At 38.4% G+C, this 20402-nt stretch overlaps 1 protein-coding gene and 1 pseudogene across 3 annotated transcripts in view; both read left to right on the top strand.

Annotated features, from left to right (window-relative positions):
• Window positions 1–17597, top strand: part of GHR (growth hormone receptor) — a 272895-nt gene extending 255298 nt beyond the window's left edge. For all 3 annotated transcript variants that reach the window (XM_043599152.1, XM_043599144.1, XM_043599136.1), the window contains 4 exons: window positions 5570–5735; window positions 9173–9263; window positions 14206–14275; window positions 14607–17597. In XM_043599152.1, coding sequence (XP_043455087.1) covers window positions 5570–5735; window positions 9173–9263; window positions 14206–14275; window positions 14607–15578 — 1299 coding nt within the window. In that variant the 3' untranslated portion in view covers window positions 15579–17597. The remainder of the gene's footprint in view (window positions 1–5569; window positions 5736–9172; window positions 9264–14205; window positions 14276–14606) is intronic.
• LOC122496127 lies at window positions 2889–4008 on the top strand (annotated as a pseudogene).
• Window positions 17598–20402: the final 2805 nt, after the last annotated feature.

Raw genomic sequence — 20402 nt, 5'->3', positions numbered from 1 at the left:
TACTGGACTTTGCGCTACAGTTTCCAGAATCGTTTTAATTTAGATATCTGTTCCACTAACTTGGTGCAAAAATCCCTGGTTGGATGCAGAGTCAAATAAGACTTTCTAAATTCAGGTTTCGGTCAAACATTTATTCCACAGCCAGACAGTGAAAGGACTACCCCACACGAGGCACTGCACTGCGTACTCCAGAGCAGAGGTTCTCTGAGTGTGAACTGTGAACCCCCGAGGGGTCCTGAGAGCCTGGCAGGGAATCCACAAGGTCAAGACTGTTTTCCTACTCATACTAAAATGCTGTCGCCTTTTTTCACCATGTTGAGATTTGCGGCAATGGTACAAAAGCAATGGTGGCAAACCCACTGTCACCTGAGGAAAAATCAAGGCTGTCATTGCAAACCGCACTGGCAGGGTCACCATGCGCTCACAGTCAATGAGAGCGGAGAGCCAGCTTCACTGAGCAATGTCCTTGATGCAGCTGCATGTTTCATTTACTTTATTGAATCTCAACCTTTGACAACATAGCTTTTTAAAAAAAAATTTTAAGATTTTATTTATTTTTGAGAAAGAGAGACAGAGTACGAGCAGAGGGGAGGCAGAGAGAGAGAGAGAGAGAGAAAGACACAGAAGCCGAAGCAGGCTCCAGGCTCTGAGCTGTCAGCACAGAGCCCAATGCAGGGTTTGAACTCACGAACCGCAAGATCATGACCTGAGCCGAAGTTGACACTCGACCGATTGAGCCACCCCAGCGCCCCTGATGACATAGCTTTTTAATATTCTGGATGACACATGCCAAGGACACATAGCATACGTCTGCTGTACGCTGAGTCCCCCACGGTTGTCTTAATAAAGCCAAGTTGCCAGCCGGATCAGCTGCTTTTCGCATGGAACGCCATTTTTGCTTGAAAGAACAACTGATAACCCCATAGATGGTTTCTCATAGCGGCGTTGGCAAGTATTTGGCAAACGTTTCTTGGAAAAGAATGAAGTGTGCTTATCAGTTCAAGAAAAACGATGGACGGTAGTCGTTACCAATGATATTTGAACCTTCAAAGGAAAATCAGAGTTTTGGGAAACTTGCCTCTGCAGCAGTGAGCCTGGTAGCTTTCCCAATCTTTGAAGATTTTCCTGATGCAATGGTGATATTAGCCAAAGTGATTTTTTATATTGTATAATAAAATGTGTGAACATTTAGAAAATTTGCATAACTCAGTGCACCAGTATTTTCCAAATGCCAAATACATGATGTAACTAAAATCATGCATGGGGAGATGATCCATTCAAGGTGCTAGATGGAAAGGTGTATTTTCATGTAGTAAGGTAGGCAAGATTCATTGATACAGTTTCAGATTCCACATTGCAACTAACCTTTAAGGAATTACCATGTGTTATTTCCTAGTTGCAGTCCTATCTGACTGCTTCATGTAACATCCCCCAAGCAGATCTTATGCCTCTGGTATTCGATGCGTCTCATCCATTCTTCACACTGGAGCCAGAGTGATCATTCTAAAACACTCTCTCGCTTAACATTCTTTTAATAAAAACTCAAAAAATGCACATATTAAAATCCACTTTTTACTTGTATGATTCTGTGAGTTTTGAAAAATCCGTAGAGCTTTGTTGCTACCACCAGAATCAGGATACAGAACAACTTATCATAACCTTCAAAAAATTTCCTCATGCTGTCCCTTTGAAGTCAAATCCTCCCAAAACCCTAATCCTTGGCAACTACTGATCTGCTCATCTCTGTAGTTTTGCCTTTTCCGGGAAGTCATACAAATGGAATGATATAATAAGTAACCTTTGGATTCTGGCTTCTTTCACTCCTCGTAATGCATATGAGATTCATTCATGTTGCTGAGTGTAACATTCCTTTTTATTGCTGGGAGTATTTCAGTGTACTATAAAACTGGTCATGTTCACTTTATTTCACATGATGGTTGTGAGTATTTAAAAAAAATCCATTTGGTGGAAGCTAGTTGAAAAATAGAAAGTTGCAGGTTAATGTCAACACATGAGGGCACTTAGCACAGTGGTTCTGCCCGGACCTCATTTCTGTGTTCCACACTTGTACATCCAAATGCCTCCTGAACATATCCACTGGGATGCCTCATTGGCATCTCAAAAAAACAGCATGTTCAAACTTCTTCCTATCTCCCCAATTTCCCCCCTCAGTAAATGACAACATGGCGATAAAGTTGTTCAAATTTAAACCAGAATATTATTCTGACATCTATCTGTCTCTTAATCTTATTCCTTATATCCAAATAATTACCAATTCCTATTGATTCATGCTCAAGTTATATCAGGAACTGGTGTTATTATCAGCTCCTGTGTATTACTCTTTGCCCACTCCTTCCCCCACACTAAATCACTTTCCATGGCTCAGAGTGATCTTTGCAAAATCCATAGATTTCTTTATTAAATAACAAGATTTCTTAGATGTCTATCCATAGACATGTCTGTAAGTGAATATTTTGCTACTTTCTTTATCCAACAGAAGGTCACAATTACTCTGAACTATCCCCAGTATTGATTTTTCTGCAGGCAATCATATTTAATACCGTAGGCTAAGATGTGCCAATGGGCACTTTTTCAAAATTAACATTTCTTAGAAACTTAAAAAAAAAAAACTACCACTTGTTGAGTTTTGGTATTAGTGTTAAAGAAGAAAATCCACATGGACTGGCTGACTCAGTTGACGACTCTTGATCTCAGGGTTGTAAGTTTAAGCCCCACATTGGGTATGCAGATTACTTTAAAATCTTTTAAAAAGAATATCCACGTTATCTGAAAAGGCTATTAAAATATCCCTCCTTTTCCTCACTATATGTCTATGTGAGACCAGATTTTATTCATGTACTTCAACCAAGACAACACATCAGATTTAATGCAAATGTAATACAGAAGCAGATGTAGCTCCTTTTCTCCGCCATCATGGTGTGTGCGGTTCACTGTTCCTCGCCACGTCTTCTCACAAAACTTTCAGCATCAAGTGATCCCTAGCCAAGAAACAAAAGCAGAATCATCCCATTCCCCAGTGGATTCAGATGAAAACTGGTAATAAAGTCAAGTACCACTCCAAGAGGAGGCATTGGAGAAAAACCACGCTGAGTCTATAAGGGATTGCACATGAGATGATACACATATTTATGTTGCATGAAGGTCATGTGTTCCTATCCTATTACTCTGTAAACATCACCACTACCTGAACAATAGACATGCTTTATCAGGGGAATGATTTCTCTCTGTTACTATGCTTCTGACCCGTAGATTGGCTGGTAATATATGAGACCTTTTGTTTGGAAAAAATATATATATAGAAGTGGATGTAAAAATACCACCATCTTGTATTAAGAAATCCATTAAAGAGATTTTGCAAAAATGTAAAACAAAGTCATTCTTCTCACTGTAATTCTGTTGTCTTGCAAAGTATAATTTTTATAAAAATCAATTTAATACCATTTTTAAAATTTCTCAGTTTCAATTTCTAATACAGTAAATAGCAATAAGCATAACCCAAGTAAACCAAAACCTTTAGGATTCTCAGTAATTTTTAGGAGTATAAAGGAGTCCTGAAACAAAAAGGTTGACTATCCAGAAAAAGCAAAGGTGTGAATCCAAACATTAGCATTCTTAGATTTACGAATCATAGTTTCAACCCTGAAAGCCCAGTGCATATAGTTATGTATCAGCTGATGCACAGATATGAAACTCACACCCTGAAGAAGGTACATGGGAGCTTGGGACTCAGTCAATTGACCATTCAGGGCTGCATCCCAGCTTGGCTTTGTTTCACTTTTAATTGCATCTCTGCTCAATCTCATAAGATAGTCCAAAGGGGTCAGTTAACTTTTACTTCACTTACCTTTTATAAGTGAAGTTATATACTCATGGTATTTTTTACAAGGGTCTCAGACAGAGTTGTCACGAACACCAAGGGTTTTCATGACTGAGTGGGTGACTCAGTCAGTTAAGCATCTGACTCTTGTTTTCTGCTCAGGTTATGATATCACGGTTCATGGGATTGAGCCCCGCATCAGGCTCTGGGCTGACAGCATGGAGCCTGCTTGGGATTCTCTCTCTCTCCCTCTCTCTCTGCCCCTCCCCCACTCTCTCTTTCTCTCTCTCAAGATAAATAAATGTTTAAAAAAATTGACCTCTGCTAAAGAAACACACCATCTAATTGGTTATGAGCACAAATGCCATAACCATAAAAACAAGTGAGGTTTAGAAGTGCCTGGGTGGCTCAGTCGGTTAAGGGACCAACTTTGGCTCAGGTCATGGTCTTGTGGTCTGTGGGTTCAAGCCCCGTGTCGGGCTCTGTGCTGACAGCTCAGAGCCTGGAGCCTGCTTCGGATTCTGTGTCTCCCTCTCTCTCTGCCCCCCCCCATTCGCACTCTGTCTCTCTCTCAAAATAAATAAACATAATAAAAATTTTTTTAAATAAATAAATAAAAATGCACTTTAGGCATGCAAATATATCATATATTAAAAAGCTTCAAAAAAGATACAAACTAACCATCCCATGTACACATGGGGAAAAAATAGGGACTTTGTGAGTAGAAACTTACTGAGGTGAAAGGAAATTTATTGTAGAAGCTGCAGGCCCAGCCTCTGACTTAATAAGACAAATTATGAGAATCTTTTTAATGGAAAAATCCATGCTGTTGAAAATGTAAGTGTTCCTAATTTTCTATAAATGGTAACAAGGTGTTCTATCTGAAAACACATGAAAAGCACATATTGAATACCTACTTTGAGAATTTAACTTGAAGGAAAACACAATTATTACTTGGGTCTATTTCTTTGATGGCCTTATGTCTTAAAAGTCTAATAGCCTTATTACCCTTCCCCAGGAAGGTAAAAGAAGGGTTGTGGGACCTTGATTTTTGTTACCAAGGACTCTAGCGGCATGTCTTTGCAAATTTTGAATAGCAAACCATTTGAAGTACTTTTAAGCCTTCTAGAAGAAGCAGAATAGGTATGTAGTTGCTTCTAACAGAATAATTTGACAACTGTGATTTTTCTAGGACCATTTCCAGTTCTGTGATCTTATGAGTGACTACCCATAATTTCCAAAGAACAAACTCTGTGTGTGTGTGTGTGTGTGTGTGTGTGTGTGTGTGTGTTTGACTATAATTTGTTTTGGTGTAGAAATAATGTTGGGGTTTTTTTTCTGTTCTTACGTCTTCATGCAAAACTGTAATATCCCAAAGGGTAGAAAACATATCTGTAGTTTTCTTTATAGTTCCACCATTCTCCATAGTAATTCTATTATGCTTTGATTGTATAGAATATCTGACGGCCTAGTACAAAAATGGAGTTGCAATTCTATAAACAAACCTATTATTTCTTTGGGTTTATTCCAAAATAGCTTGGAGAACTGTGATCCATGTAACAAAATGTTTCTTAACAAAGTTATTTGCTTTGATCTTCCTTTAAGTGGCAAACTCCCCCTGTGCTATTTCACAGAATTCATTTTGAGTACAGATGCAGAAACACTTTATAGAGTTTATTGCATTGAGTTGTTGTCTCGCTAACCAGTAAGTTTTATATTTTGTCTTGAAAGATGGACCCTGTATTGTCAACATCAGTTCCAGTTTATTCACTGAGACTAGATAAAGAATATGAAGTGCGTGTGAGATCCAGACAACGAAACTCTGAAAAATATGGCGAGTTCAGTGAGGTGCTCTATGTAACACTTCCTCAAATGAGCCCATTTGCATGTGAAGAAGGTAAAAGATTTAAAATGGCAGCCAACGTGGCTTTTGTCAATGTCATAACATTGTTCGGATCACAATCCATTAGCTTCAAATGTCGGGGTGAGAGACCTCAAGTTCACAGTCTATAACAGATATTATTCATTACAGAAGGGGAAGGAGAACTTAGTTTTTGAATTATTTAATTCAGGAAATGTCCTGGGGGAGGTGTAAGTTAGAGAGGAGAAGATGTACTAAGATATTAATGGGGGATATCTCTGGATATCAGAATTTCAGATGATTCTTTTATTTATATGTTTCCATACTTCTAAAATTTTCTATGAGTTTGTTTTGCGTTTATAATCAGAAAAATGTTTTTCAAATACATAGTGAAGAAATACTGTGTATTTCAAATACATAGTGAAGAAATATATGGATGGATGGATATGTGGCATCTAAAAGCCTACTATTGTGTCAGCATAGGTTGTCAATGGCAGCTGCTTAGTGGTTTTAGAAAGCTTAGGTATGGTTTTCACCGGGAGAAAGCCTTAATAAGTAGCATGCTAGTTATGTGCAAGGATAACATGGAACATTTGAAGATCTTATATAAGAAAAATACAAAGATAATGCAAGTTCAGAGAAATGAGATCTATGAATTCAAAATAAAAGAATTAAAACTTTTGATACAGACATAAAGAAGTCTGCCTAATAATGAACAATAAGTATATAAAGTTATCACTCCCACATGGGAATTAGCTATAGTGCATCTACAATTAAACACAGAGGGTTCACAGGGCTATGTATGAGGATGTGAAGTTTGTTAATGAAGCAATCACAAGCAATAGAGAAATTAAATTTATCTTTTTGTATTGATGGTACAAGTAAAATCCATGATACTAAATAGCACTTAAATGAAAATGCCTGTAGCACTGGTTTTTTTTTTCTAAGTTCTAGTTAACAGGCTTATTATTTTGTATAATATTTGATATAATGAAATTCTGGTTTCGAAAGTAAATTTGCCACACACCCTTTAAGCTTATTGTGATGCCATTTAATTCAGTTAGTATAGATTTTTTTTAACTGATTTTTCCTTCCAAAAAATGTTTTCCTTAAAAAAAACCTGAAGTTCTAGCTTTGTTATGTTCCTGAATACATATGGGAACTGTCATTGATACTCTGCAATTGATGCAAAGTTACAGATACCCCAAGATATAAAATGGTATTCTCTCCTCCATTAATTCTTTATGCTATACATAATATCTCCTTTGGAGATTTTAATAACTCAATAATAAAATAAAAATAAGAAAGGAACATTACAGCATAAAATCTTACTTTTAATAAAGCAACATTAAGGCAAACTCCACCTGTCTTTTTTGTGTAAAGTGGATAACCTTGATGAGGATGTGGAAAAAAGGGAACCTTCCTGCACTGTTAGTGAGAAAGTAAATTGGAGCAGCCACTATGGAAAACAGTATGGAATATTAAAAATAGAGTATTAAAGTATGGAGTATTAAAAATAGAAATACCATACAATCTAGTAACTCTACTATTGGGTGTTTATACAACAAAAATGAAAATACTAATTCAAGTGTGTGTGTTTATATATATATATATATATATATATATATATATATATATTCATTGCAACATTATTTGCATCAGCCAAGATATAGAAGTAACCTAAATGTCCATCAATAGGTGAATGGATAAAAAGATGTGATTTATACATACACACACACACACACACACACACACACACACACACAGTGGAATATTATTTGGCCATAACAAGAATGAACTCTTGCTATTCACAACATAGATGAAGCTAAAGGGTATAATTCTAAGTGACAAATACCCTGTGATTTCACTTATATGTGTGATCTAAAAAAAAAAAAAAAAAAGAACAACAACAAAGCAAGATGGAAACAGACTCATAAAAATGGAAAGCAAACTGGTGGTTGCTAGATGGGAGAGCACAGGAGGATGGGTGAAATAGGTAAAGGGGATTAAGCGATACAGACTTGCAGTTATAAAACAAGTAAGTCACAGGGATGAAAAGTACAAGATAGGGAATGTAGTCAATAATATTGTAATAGCATTGTATGGTGACAGGTGGTAACGACAGTTATCATGGTGAGAACTGAGTAATGTTTGGAACTGTTGAATCACTATGTTGTACACTTGAAGCCAAAATAAGATTGTATGTCAACTATATTTCAATTAAAAAGTGGGTAACCTCTTGGTAAGTGGTAAGAACACTGGGGACCTACTGCAAGCAGCTGGTAGGCACTTGGTCTTAAGAAATGAGATAGAAGTGGGGCACCTGGGTGGCTCAGTCGGTTAAGTGTCCAACTTTTGATCCTGGCTCAGGTCACAGTCTCATGGTTCATGAGATCAGGCCCCACTTTGGGCTCTGAACTGACAGCACGAAGCCTGCTTGGGATTCTCTCTCCCTCTCTCTGCCCCTCCCCTGATGGCATGCATTTGTTCTCGCTTGCTCTCTCAAAATAAATAATAAACTTTGGGGAAAAAAGGGTAAAAAAAGAAAAAATTTTTAATTTTCAAAAAGAAATGAAACGGAAGTTTTACAAACAGATTCCCCCAAGTCTGTTAACACGTCTACTAAAATCTGAAAATGGGAGCCCCAGTAGTGATCTTCTATCACAGGATATATTTTTTTTTAATTTTTTTTCAACGTTTTTTATTTATTTTTGGGACAGAGAGAGACAGAGCATGAACGGGGGAGGGGCAGAGAGAGAGGGAGACACAGAATCGGAAACAGGCTCCAGGCTCCGAGCCATCAGCCCAGAGCCTGACGCGGGGCTCGAACTCAGGGACCACGAGATCATGACCTGGCTGAAGTCGGACGCTTAACCGACTGTGCCACCCAGGCGCCCCATATCACAGGATATTTTTTAAGCTGTAAAATATATGGTCTTCATGTCTAAGAAGTTTCAGTCATGATTCAAAAATAGAAACTCTGCCTCCATCTTTTTGATATATCCTCAGTCTGGAGGATTAAAAAAAAATATTACCACACTTAAAAAAAAAAAAAGAAAAAAAGAAAGAACCAAGTAGACATTATTTAGGTAAAGTAGTATGTTAACAAACAGCACTTTTTTCTAGAGCTGAAGCCACTAATGATGCACCCTGAACACATAAGGTGCTTAATTTAAAGGGGTTGCTGCAGGGTTTTTTTTAATGCAAACATGGATTCTGTTTAATTGTTTGCTGTTTCTTCATTTTGATTTTTTTTTCATATGTGAAAGGATTTGAAGCAGTGGACAGAAATGTTCTTGGAAAAGAAAATACTCCAAATCATTGCATTCTGTTTTAGTGATTAGCAGGAAAAATCGGTGACTTTACTAGATGAATACAAATTAAGAAATCTTTTTATGTGAAAAAGGAAAGTGAAATGTAAACTTCAACTATTCCTAACCCTATGAGTGAGATGCTATTCTTGTGTGTTTCAGATTTCCAGTTTCCATGGTTCTTAATTACTATCTTTGGAATATTTGGGCTAACGATGATACTATTTTTATTCATATTTTCTAAACAGCAAAGGTAGGTGGGAAATGGTCTAATATTTAGATGTTTCTTCCAGTGTTTAGATTTCCATATGTGTTTCCATTTGTTACTTGATATTTTCTTTTGCAAATCATGAGTGAAAAATTTAATTAATGCAGTAAAATATTATCCCTAGGTATACATTTACCACGTTGTTGTGTTCATCATAGAGAATTCACAGGTGTCTTTTCTATCTGGGAAGTTGTATAGGACACAAGGAGGCTGAGGCCAGCGACTGCACACCTTGTGATATGAACCTCCTTCACAAAATCATTACCTCTGAGCTGCCCCTTGACCTCTTCAGAGTCCTGAACGAGCAGGCCCATCCACTCTAGGATGACAAGGTGGCACAGAACCTTTGGCTGAGTTTGACACAGGCCTAAAATAGAAGCAAATTTAAAAGGCGAACTAAAGCCACCTAGATAATTCAATCTAATGTAACCGTTTTAGACTTCGTATGATGGCGATTTCAAGTAAATCTGGGTTTTCTTTAAATTATTAAATTTTATTTCAATGTTACAAATTACCTGAATTTGTAAATACAGCTACAATGCTTTCTAAGTTTGAGGAGATTCTATTCTGTATTGGTGTCGAAGACTTGGTTCCAGCTATTATTCTGCTACTGCTGTTTGATTATCCCCTTAATTTCTCCAGGCTGCATGTTCTTATCAATAATATGAGGATTTTGGATTATAATGAGGCTTAAATGTCCCTTGAGCTGTATGAGCTATCACTCTCTGTTTTTCTCCCTGAAAGAAATTCCATACAGACTGGAAATAGGAATATAGGAAATGGTATTGGTACTGATTGCAAATTTTCTTACTTTTAGAGTATTTTTTTAAGTCCCCTGGGTTAATCCTGCCCCTTCTCCTAGACTAGGGTGACTAACACTCCCGGTTTTCCTGGGAGTTTGAGCACCGAAAGTCCCGTGTCCTGGGAAACCCCTCAGTTCCAGACAAACCAAGGTGGTTGGCCATATTTCCTAGAACTAAAGACATGTTCTCCAGCTGAAGCCTAGAGACATCTACAAATCAAAATAGGGTCTATGTGAACACATTGCACAAGCTTTTTAATTAGAGTAGCATCTCCAGTTTCATACTGTAAACCAATGGGAAAGCAGAAGTCATTCTGCAGAATTTCACTTTTTTTTTTTAAATTTTTTTTTTTTCAACGTTTTTAATTTATTTTTGGGACAGAGAGAGACAAAGCATGAACGGGGGAGGGGCAGAGAGAGGGAGACACAGAATCGGAAACAGGCTCCAGGCTCTGAGCCATCAGCCCAGAGCCCGACGCGGGGCTCGAACTCCCGGACCGCGAGATCGTGACCTGGTTGAAGTCGGACGCCCAACCGACTGCGCCACCCAGGCGCCCCCAGAATTTCACTTTTATCTAACTTTTTAACAGCGTTTCTTTTACAAGCATGAGTGTTATAAAGCATGACAATATGGTTTTCATTTGTTGGGGGGAAATAGTAAATGTAAATAAGTTTATAGAATTTTAAGCAATTTATATATTTAAATAATGCCAACAACAGAAGAGTCAAGTAATTCTGTTGATTAATTTGAATTCATTGATCTATATAGTTGATGGACTAATTTATATATAAGTACAGTAGACATACCCACTATGTATATAAAGTAATTCACTCTTAACATAAGCTGTCAATTTTGAGTCTTTGTGAAGGCCATGTAAATTTGTTATATTGGTTAATTATATTAGCTACCAATATTTCAAAGAAAAAATAATTCTCTCAACAAATAGGATGTTAAAGAAAATATATTAATCTTTGTATAAAAGAGTTTTCTATGAATAATGAAGCTCTTAACTTCAATGCTTAGTCAGAATTACCAAATTATAAAATTGTTCTGAAATCTTCACTGTACTCTCACATTTCCTCTACTAAATAAGTTCTTTATAGAAAAGAATTAGTTTTGTTCTTTCATTTGCCCATAAAAACCCTTGTCATGGTCTAAATTTCCATGTTCCAACGAAAGTAGGAAACAGGAGAAAACAGTTGTCAACAGGTGTGGAAAGAACATGAAGTTCTAATGATTAAAATGATCCTCCAGGGGCACCTGGGTGACTCAGTTGGTTGAGTGTCTGACTTCAGCTCAGGCCGTGACCTCCTGGTTCGTGGGTTTGAGCCCCACATCAGGCTCTGTGCTGACAGCTCAGAGCCTGGAGCCTGTTTCAGATTCTGTCTCCCTCTCTCTCTGCCCCTCCCCCACTCGCACTCTGTCTCTCTCTGTCTCTCTCTCTGTCTCTCTTAAATATAAATAAAACATTAAAAATTTTTTTTAAATAAATAAATAAAATGATCCTCCAAAGAATGAGGTTCTTATGTCAGCTTTCCCCAGAATGTTAGGGCTCTAAAGGGCTCAGGTTCTACATTTTGTATGAAGCTTTGAGTCCATGCCACTTTTCCCTTTCCATATCTATAATGTGATTTGGATTTGAATAAAATGATGGCAAAGTCACAAACATAGCTTCAGGCCAGGTTATCTTTACTCTGTATTCAGTCATTCTCACCATACACTCATCCCAGCCTTTGAGCTATTACTAACGGGAAAAGAAACAACTGAATCAGCATCAGACAGGAGTGGCAAACTGGCAATCTGAAAGCCAAGCTCAGGCTGCAGATCTTATGTTGTGTTATTTTATGTATTTGATATTGGAGTAAAAATTTTGCTACAAAATGTTTACAAACTAGGGAATTTCCACACAAAAACCCAGATTTCCAGGTCATGTTTAAAATCTGAAAGATCTCGTGACATTCAGTTGATATTCCTGCATGGCAACATGTGTTGAAGCAGAGGACGGACCAGCTGTTCCATTTGGGAAGGATATGTGTTCTCTGTGACCATTCCCATCCCTCCCTTTGACATTGCAACAGGCCTGCTTCGTGCATTTGCATCACCTGCTTGAGCCCTATAGGCTGCAGGCTCTGTTACCCTGGCGGGAAGTCAACTACAAGTCCAAGAAAGCTAACATGTGCCTAAATGCATTATACTCTGCAAATCAAGAGGCAAACATAACAAAGTCAAGCATTAGACATTTAGGAATCTTTGTTTCCTGCAATTACAATTGTGTTGCATTTTTCTATGTTTTTGACATTTGAAATATTCATTTAGAGATGTAGGACCAAATAACACAGCAGCATGACAGAAGGCAAAAGGCCTGGGTTTGGGGGTTAGGTACTTTGGATTTGAGCCCCAGCTGTGCCAAGTATTAGTGTATGATTTGAGTACCTTCCTTAAACCTCTAAATCTTTCCACAGATAATATCTGCCTCCCTGGTAGTTATAAGAACAAATAAAATGTTTAGTGTCTGGTTGACAAACTTGTTTTCTAAAGGCCCAGATAGTAAATTATTAGGCTTCTGGAGCCATGAAATCTTTGTCACAACTACTCAACTCTGCCACCATGGCATGAAAACAGTCATAACAATATCTAAACTAATGAACATGACTGTGTTTCAATAAAACGTTATTTACAAAAGCAGAGAACAGACCAGATTTGGCCCTCAGACCATCATTTACTAGCCCATAGGTTAGTGTGAAATATATCTTATGGTGTCTGTTTTATCAGAGGCATTCCAAAAAAATGGTAGCAACTATTCATAATTTATATTTTTTCTGTATCTTCTATTCATCAGTAAAAATCTGTTTTAACACTTGCTCCGCTAAGTAAACCTAGTGGAGGCTACTTACAGCAATTTAAAAAGTGAAATTTGGCTTATTCCTTGGTTAGGTAAAAAGGCAAATGGAAATATTCAGAAGATGGGTTCCCTATTGAATAGACTAGACGATCCATTGACATTAAGTGGAATATCAACTAATATCCAAAAAGCAGTTTATCATCCCTGCCTAACAGTGGTGCCTCTGACTCTTGTTGTTTTAAAACAATAAATGAACTCACTAGAATAGCTAATCTCTGAGCTTTATTCCAGAGCTGCAATGTTAATTTTAAGACACAAATTCTAGTTATGCTATTAACAAAATAGATATATGAGGTATTCAAGTTTATTCAAGAAGTGTTTATTGAGTACCTTCTATGTGCCAGGAATTGTTCTAAGTGCTAGGGATACAATAAACTGCAAGACAGGCAGAAGAGACATTGAAATGAATCATGATCAAGAAATAATTTAAATATTGGGAACAGAAAATTCAAGCACATCATAGAATTGGGTATATAAATCCATATTGATCAGTTAGAGATAGCTCAAGTGTAGCCTTTCCCAACTGAAATGAAGCCTGCAATGACACCTTGGTTTATGAGATCATCTTAGGTAATTTTATGATTAATGTGAGCTGTGTGGTACAAACTTATCTCAATTCATCCCATTTTTGAGGGTGCAAATAATTTTGGCTTCAAGTGAATCAGCTCTTCTTTCTTTCTTTCTTTCTTTTTTCTTTCTTCCTTCCTCTTTTCTGCAAACTACTGATGAGAAGTACATTAAAATTGCCATCCTTATAGATGAAATGGAAATTGGCTTCAGATAGAGTCAGATTTCTCATTCCCAAATACTGCTGCTGGCTGTCAATAAAGACATAAGGAAAAAAAGATTATGTTTTATTTATTTGTTTTAATATATGAAATTTATTGTCAAATTGGTTTCCATACAACACCCAGTGCTCATCCCAAAAGATGCCCTCTTCAATACCCATCATCCACCCTCCCACCCCCCATCAACCTATTATGTTTTATTTAAATTGACTTCACATGAGGGCTTTTTGTTCATTTTTGTTGCTTTTTTCTTCTTCTGTAGTTTTTCCTCATCATTTACTGCTTACTATTTTCTTTCTCATACTCCACTTATATGGAGTACCAGAATATTTGGAATAAGTAATAGTTCTATTAATATTTTATTCCTATCTTTTGAAACATGAGAATGTATAACTTTGCAGATACGTCAAACCAAAATTTTATTTGTTTTCAAGGATTAAGATGCTGATTCTTCCCCCAGTTCCAGTTCCAAAGATTAAAGGAATTGATCCAGATCTCCTCAAGGTACTCAATAAATTATCTAAGGCCTAGATAACACTAATTAAATGCCGCCTGAAGCATGCTGTCCTATGTTGAGAGCTTTTGCAAGCTATGTGTATCCCATTCCATTTTTAACCCCTCTGGAGAAAAATGTTTCAAAATAATAATGTATCTCTTAAAATTATGAGAATGTCTTATGATGTATTTGAAAGTTCTACACTAATGTGTTTATTATATGGCTTTGTTGCTATCGCTTTTCTTGTGACCATAATTTTAGTCTCTGAATGTTATTTGTGAAAACATTTCATCATTATGAGTTCCTTTTGATAGGTTTCATTTTCTTTCTGTTTCCTAGGAAGGAAAATTAGAAGAGGTGAACACAATCTTAGCCATTCATGACAACTATAAACCTGAATTCTACAACGATGACTCTTGGGTTGAATTCATTGAGCTGGATATTGATGACCCCGATGAAAAGACTGAAGGCTCCGACACAGACAGACTTCTAAGCAATGACCATGAGAAATCACTTAACATCCTTGGAGCAAAGGATGATGACTCTGGACGTACCAGCTGTTATGAACCTGACATTTTGGAGACTGATTTCAATGCCAGTGACATGTGTGATGGTACCTCAGAGGTTGCTCAGCCACAGAGGTTAAAAGGGGAAGTAGATCTCTTGTGCCTTGACCAGAAGAATCAAAATAACTCACCTTCTACTGATGCTACCCCTACCACTCAGCAGCCCAGTGTTATCCTAGCAAAGGAAAACAAACCAAGACCGCTTCTTATTAGTGGAACTGAGTCAACTCATCAAGCTGCCCATACTCAGCTGAGCAATCCGAGTTCACTGGCAAACATCGACTTTTATGCCCAGGTAAGCGACATTACTCCAGCAGGGAGTGTGGTCCTTTCCCCAGGCCAAAAGAATAAGGCAGGGATATCCCCGTGTGACATGCATCCAGAAGCGGTCTCACTCTGCCAAGCAAACTTCATCATGGACAACGCCTACTTCTGCGAGGCAGACGCCAAAAAGTGCATCGCTGTGGCCCCTCACGTCGAGGCTGAATCACGTGTGGAGCCAAGCTTTAACCAGGAAGACATTTACATCACCACAGAAAGCCTTACCACTACCGCTGGCCAGTCTGGGACAGCAGAACGGGCTCCGGGTTCTGAGATGCCTGTCCCAGACTATACCTCCATTCACATAGTACAGTCTCCGCAGGGTCTCGTGCTCAATGCCACAGCCTTGCCCTTGCCTGACAAAGAGTTTCTCTCATCGTGTGGCTACGTGAGCACAGACCAACTGAACAAAATCATGCCGTAGCCTTTCTTTGATTTCCCACAAGCTACATATTGAATGGTGAGGAGCTGGCTAGGGCATGAGTGCTTACACCAAAACAATGTTTAAACTTTTGGGGGGGATGGGGGGAGCGGATTCTAAATGCCTTTTTCCTGAAGTGTTGAAAGATAATATTAAAAAAGAAACAAGAACGCCTGATCAGATAGATATTCCTATTGTGAACTGTAAATATTTTAAAGAATCGTCTCGAAGACTGTTGAGTGGCAGTGATTGTCTTGTTAATGTGGGTGTTAATTTTGTGATACTAAGCATTGAATGGCTGTCTCTAATGTATAGTAAATCAAGCTTTTTGAAAAAGCAAAAAATCAGGTGGCTTTTGCAGTTCAGGAAAATCGAATGCAAATCAGAGCACACGCCAATGTTTTTTAGATAATCCGGAACTAAAATTATAGGTAAGAAGGCAAGAAATAGTTTGGATATGTAAAACATTTATTTTGACATAAAATTTATAAAGGTATTTTTAAGAATTTACACTACAAGCATGGCTATTTTATATTACACTACACGCTGTGTACCGTAGTTCATGCAGACCCATCTGGAGAATGTAGCAACCGCACTCTAAAGCCGGTTTAATGCTTTGGTCGGTCCACCTAAAGAAAAACAAATAAGCAAGTTAGTTTTTTACGCGGCCCTTTTTGTACCTCGCAAAACTCCTTAAGCAATTCTGAAATGATTGTTGTTACCTGCGTTATTGGCACATGCTTGTCTTAATTTAAATTTTTAAAGAAATATTTGTTAATTGAGACAACTTTTAAGATGTATGCACAGGTCTACTCATCGTGAACCAAACCAAAACAAACAAACAAAAGACTCTTTCTTACCCAAATTTCGGCTCAGGTCAGAGAGCTCCCTACTAAGAGGAGGAGAGGGTATTAGCTGGTCCTTACTGACAGGCTGCTCAGGGGCTATTGTTGCACACGGAGTGAGCGTTTAGGCAGGCAGATCATGAGCGATGGCCCCAGAACCTTTGTAGTAGTATCTCTTCTAACACAATGTGATTCTATTGCACAGTGACCTAAGAAGGGAATAAAGTACAAGAAGCATTTTGTAAGTCGAAGCAAATTGAAAATGAAGTTAACCAGATAATGGAACCAGAAGATCAAGAAATATACCCACTATTCATTGTAACAAGAAACAGAAGAAACAAGATTTCCAATCCCCTCAGATAAGTCAAAATGTTCTTAAACCAATGGGGAAATTTCTTCCTCACCGAACTCTTTCTAGGGTTTATTTAAAGTAGCAAAGAAGTTCCTCATTTTTTATTTCCCCTCTGAGTGGATTGGCCTCCAAGAGGGCAGTCAGAAGAGAAGGAAGAGTCCTGAAGTAATGTTGAAATTATCGTTCAACATCATTCTTGGGAGCGTTGGGATTATTCCCCAAAACGTTTGTCCAAAGAGAAGAATCTCATCTCACTGAAAAATGCTTCTCACTTTAAGTTTTGGTTGTTTTTTTTTTGTTTTTTTTTTTTTACATTTAACGAAACTTTAAAGTTAGCTTTAACTTAAATAGTATTTGCCATTTAGCTCAGACCTTTTTAGGAAACAGGCTTAATGGTTGGTGATTTTAAATTCCCTCTTTCTTGCGGGAAGGACAGTGAAAAGCTAGAACTGGGTGTTCCAAGTTCAACATGTTACTTTGTAATAGGTGTTTAATAGATCTTTTCTGCTACCTTGCTGCTATAGTTTTCTCTAAGAGCTACATAATTTCGTTTCATATACAATTTCATCAGTGTAGAACCTAATTCAACTTAAAACTGTGTGCTTGGGAAAACTATCTTACTATTTCACCATAGGCTGACAACAATTTCTATAGCCAAAAATAGCTAAATACCTCAATCAGTCTCAGAATGTCATTCTGGTACTTTGCTGGCCACACAAGCCATTATTCACTAGTATGACTAGTTGTGTCCTGCAGTTTATATTTAACTCTCCTCATGTCTGTGGATTTTTTTCCTTCAAAGTTTAATAAATTTATTTTCTTGGACCCGTGGTGGCATGCTTCTATTGTCAAACACCCACATGAAAGGCACCCTACACCAGACCGCATGCTCTTCAGTTCTTCTCATTGGAAGGGGAGCTGAGCACAATTAGTTTAAACACATTGGCAATGGATGTGGAGATTTTTGTTATGTGCTGGCAGCTCCCTCCCTCTCTTTTTGAGGAAGCAGGAGCCCAGCTCAAAATTACTATTCCAGCTTGCCTGGACTGTGCCTTCTCCTTGGCTGTAACACCTCGTGGGCAGAGGCTCTTAGAGCCATGTTTTGGATGCAACATAGCATGTATGACATGAGGAGTCGGGAGAGTGAGGAGGAGAAAGTGGTGCTTGTGTTGCAGGATTTGTTATTTTACCTCCATACCCGGGTCCGTTGTCTCGCCGCTTCGAAGAATGACACAAAATAAAATGAGCAACGGGTAAAAGTTTATTAGAGTCTAAGACCAGAAAGTAGAAATAGTAGCAAAGCTCTCTCTGTAGAGAGGGGACATTCGAAAGTGAATGCCCACGGAAGATAGGCAAGGGTCTTTGTTTTAGAAGGTTCCGGTCAGCACCCCTCTCCCTTCCCCCTTCTTCCTTCTCAGGTCCTACCCTTACTGACTGATAACTCTAGGTGCTGGGTTGTCCATTCCTGATTGGCTCAATCATTGTATGAGGGATGGTCTATGGCCATACTGTTCCTTGGGCCTGGGTCATGTGTTTTATGGTCTACTTATGTTTAGTCAGGTCTTTTGTCAAATTCCTGAGGGGAACCCCAGGGAGAGTAGTGGGTGTCTGTTACATTCTTAAGAGGAACCTTAAGCCCAAAGGGCTTTGCTGTGGTCAGACGCTCCCAGCATTGTTCCTAAATATGCGGTTTTTTTCCCCACTCGGAGACCTCAGGTCCTAACCTCTCCCTCTCTGCCTATTTTGTCCTAGCTTTTCCCTCTCATACTTGAGCATTGCCTTGAAGCTACACTTCTAGCTGGAGCACGTTGCCCAGGAGGAGGGAAGGCAGGCTTTCCGTCCCACGCACACACTGGCACAAGTGTGTCACACTAGATACTTGTCATCATGGGAAGGACATAAGTCAGGCCTGCATGGGGATGCCCGGTAGGTAGGTTGTGTCGGAGCCTGAAGGAGCAATAAAGCCATGAAGTGCAGATTCCTCCTCAGGAGACAGGCTCAGGTGTGTTAACTAATAAATCACAGTCTCTTGTTCAGGCACTGGGTCCATGAAAAGTGAGGATGGAGTGATGGTGTGAAGCCCACGGAGCAATGATTTATTGCCGCAGCAAGTTGAGTGCAAACTGCCACAACTTTTCGTTACACGAGAGGGTTTGCGTTCAATCCAGAAATAATTCTCTACCTGCTGCCTCTGCCCTTTGAGCAGCTATTACCTGAAAGAACTATGGGTGAAGCCTCAGGGTTTCCCTAGTCCTTCCTTTGCAAATATGGTTTAGAAAATCACGTCTCTTCTGTCACTAAGATTTTGGAACACACACTGCCTTAACATTACAAACCAAATAAAACCTCACCACTTTAAGCATGAAATATTTATTTCTTACAGATGCTGTAGAAAACTCAGCCTTGTGGTATTACAGGCTTCTCAGTCTTATGGGGTGCTTCGAGGTATCGGGGGTGAAGGGGAAAGAAGACCTCTTTACTTCCTTGGGTTGGAAGAGCACAACCCTTTCGATGACAGAACATTAATGTCCTGTTGAAGATGGCCACACATGTGTTTTTCTGTATTTAATCTTCTCATTGGTTCTACTCAGACCTACTAACACTGAAGTCTGCTCCCATTACATATTTACACAGTTTTACACTAAAATACTAAATGTTCATGTTCTCTGCTTAGGGTAAGAAATAGGGGGGGGAAATTGCACATTACTTAAATCCAAATGCTTTAGTTTAGAATCCAAGATCTACACAATTTTCCCAGTCTCCTTTGCTAGCTTAATATGTGAAGGCTATGCATGAAGGGTACAGCTTCTGAATGAGAATGTGACCTTTGGTTAAGATTCAAGCTCTGTTCTTTTGGAAATCTAATAAGGGTATTATGCCAACTATATTAACTTAGGCAATTAGCATCTCTATGTCCTTGCCTATTCCTCTTCCTGCACCCGAAAACCTCCCAATTACTAAACCTACCTGTTGGAATTTCCCTGATCCCTCATGGCCCCACTCAAATGCCTCCTTCTTGCAGTCCCCAGTTCCCGTCACATTAAGTGATCATTCCCCTCTTGAAACCATTTTTAATGGTGTTTATAACACTCTGGTTGTTGGGTCCCCTAACAACCATGTAAGATGGGTGGTGTACCAACATGTATCCCGGAGCATAAATGTTCTCTACAATGTTCTTAAATGAGTACTTCTGTGGTCACATAAGTTTGGAAAACACTTCACACTACACTTCCCTCTGGGAGAGCCAGTGTGCCTATTGACATTTTAAAGCTTCTACAAAACACCTGCATGCACACACACGCACCTGTTTAAACTCAACACATCATTTCCTACTTTATTTAACAGCCAAAAATATAATGGCGAAAGAGCACCCATTATTATATCTATTAACACTTGGGAAGAGCTGCTCTGAGAATTCACAGGCCTAACACAAAATGAAGTTATAATAAATTTCAGATGAATGTGAATCTGAACAAAGCATCTTTATGTGACGCCATTAAGCTTGCTTTCTCAGCAACACTTCTCATATAAAAGGCAAAGCAGCTACACCTTTAAAATAACCACAGATTTTTCACAATTCAGATGCATTACTTGTTTTCATATATGGAATGACATTTTCTAAGAGCTTGG

This window comes from Prionailurus bengalensis, chromosome A1, assembly GCF_016509475.1.
Source record: "Prionailurus bengalensis isolate Pbe53 chromosome A1, Fcat_Pben_1.1_paternal_pri, whole genome shotgun sequence".
In the NCBI taxonomy this organism is placed as follows: domain Eukaryota; kingdom Metazoa; phylum Chordata; class Mammalia; order Carnivora; family Felidae; genus Prionailurus; species Prionailurus bengalensis.
The sequence above is the reverse complement of the archived record's forward strand: the minus strand, read 5'-3'. Positions and strand labels throughout refer to the sequence as shown.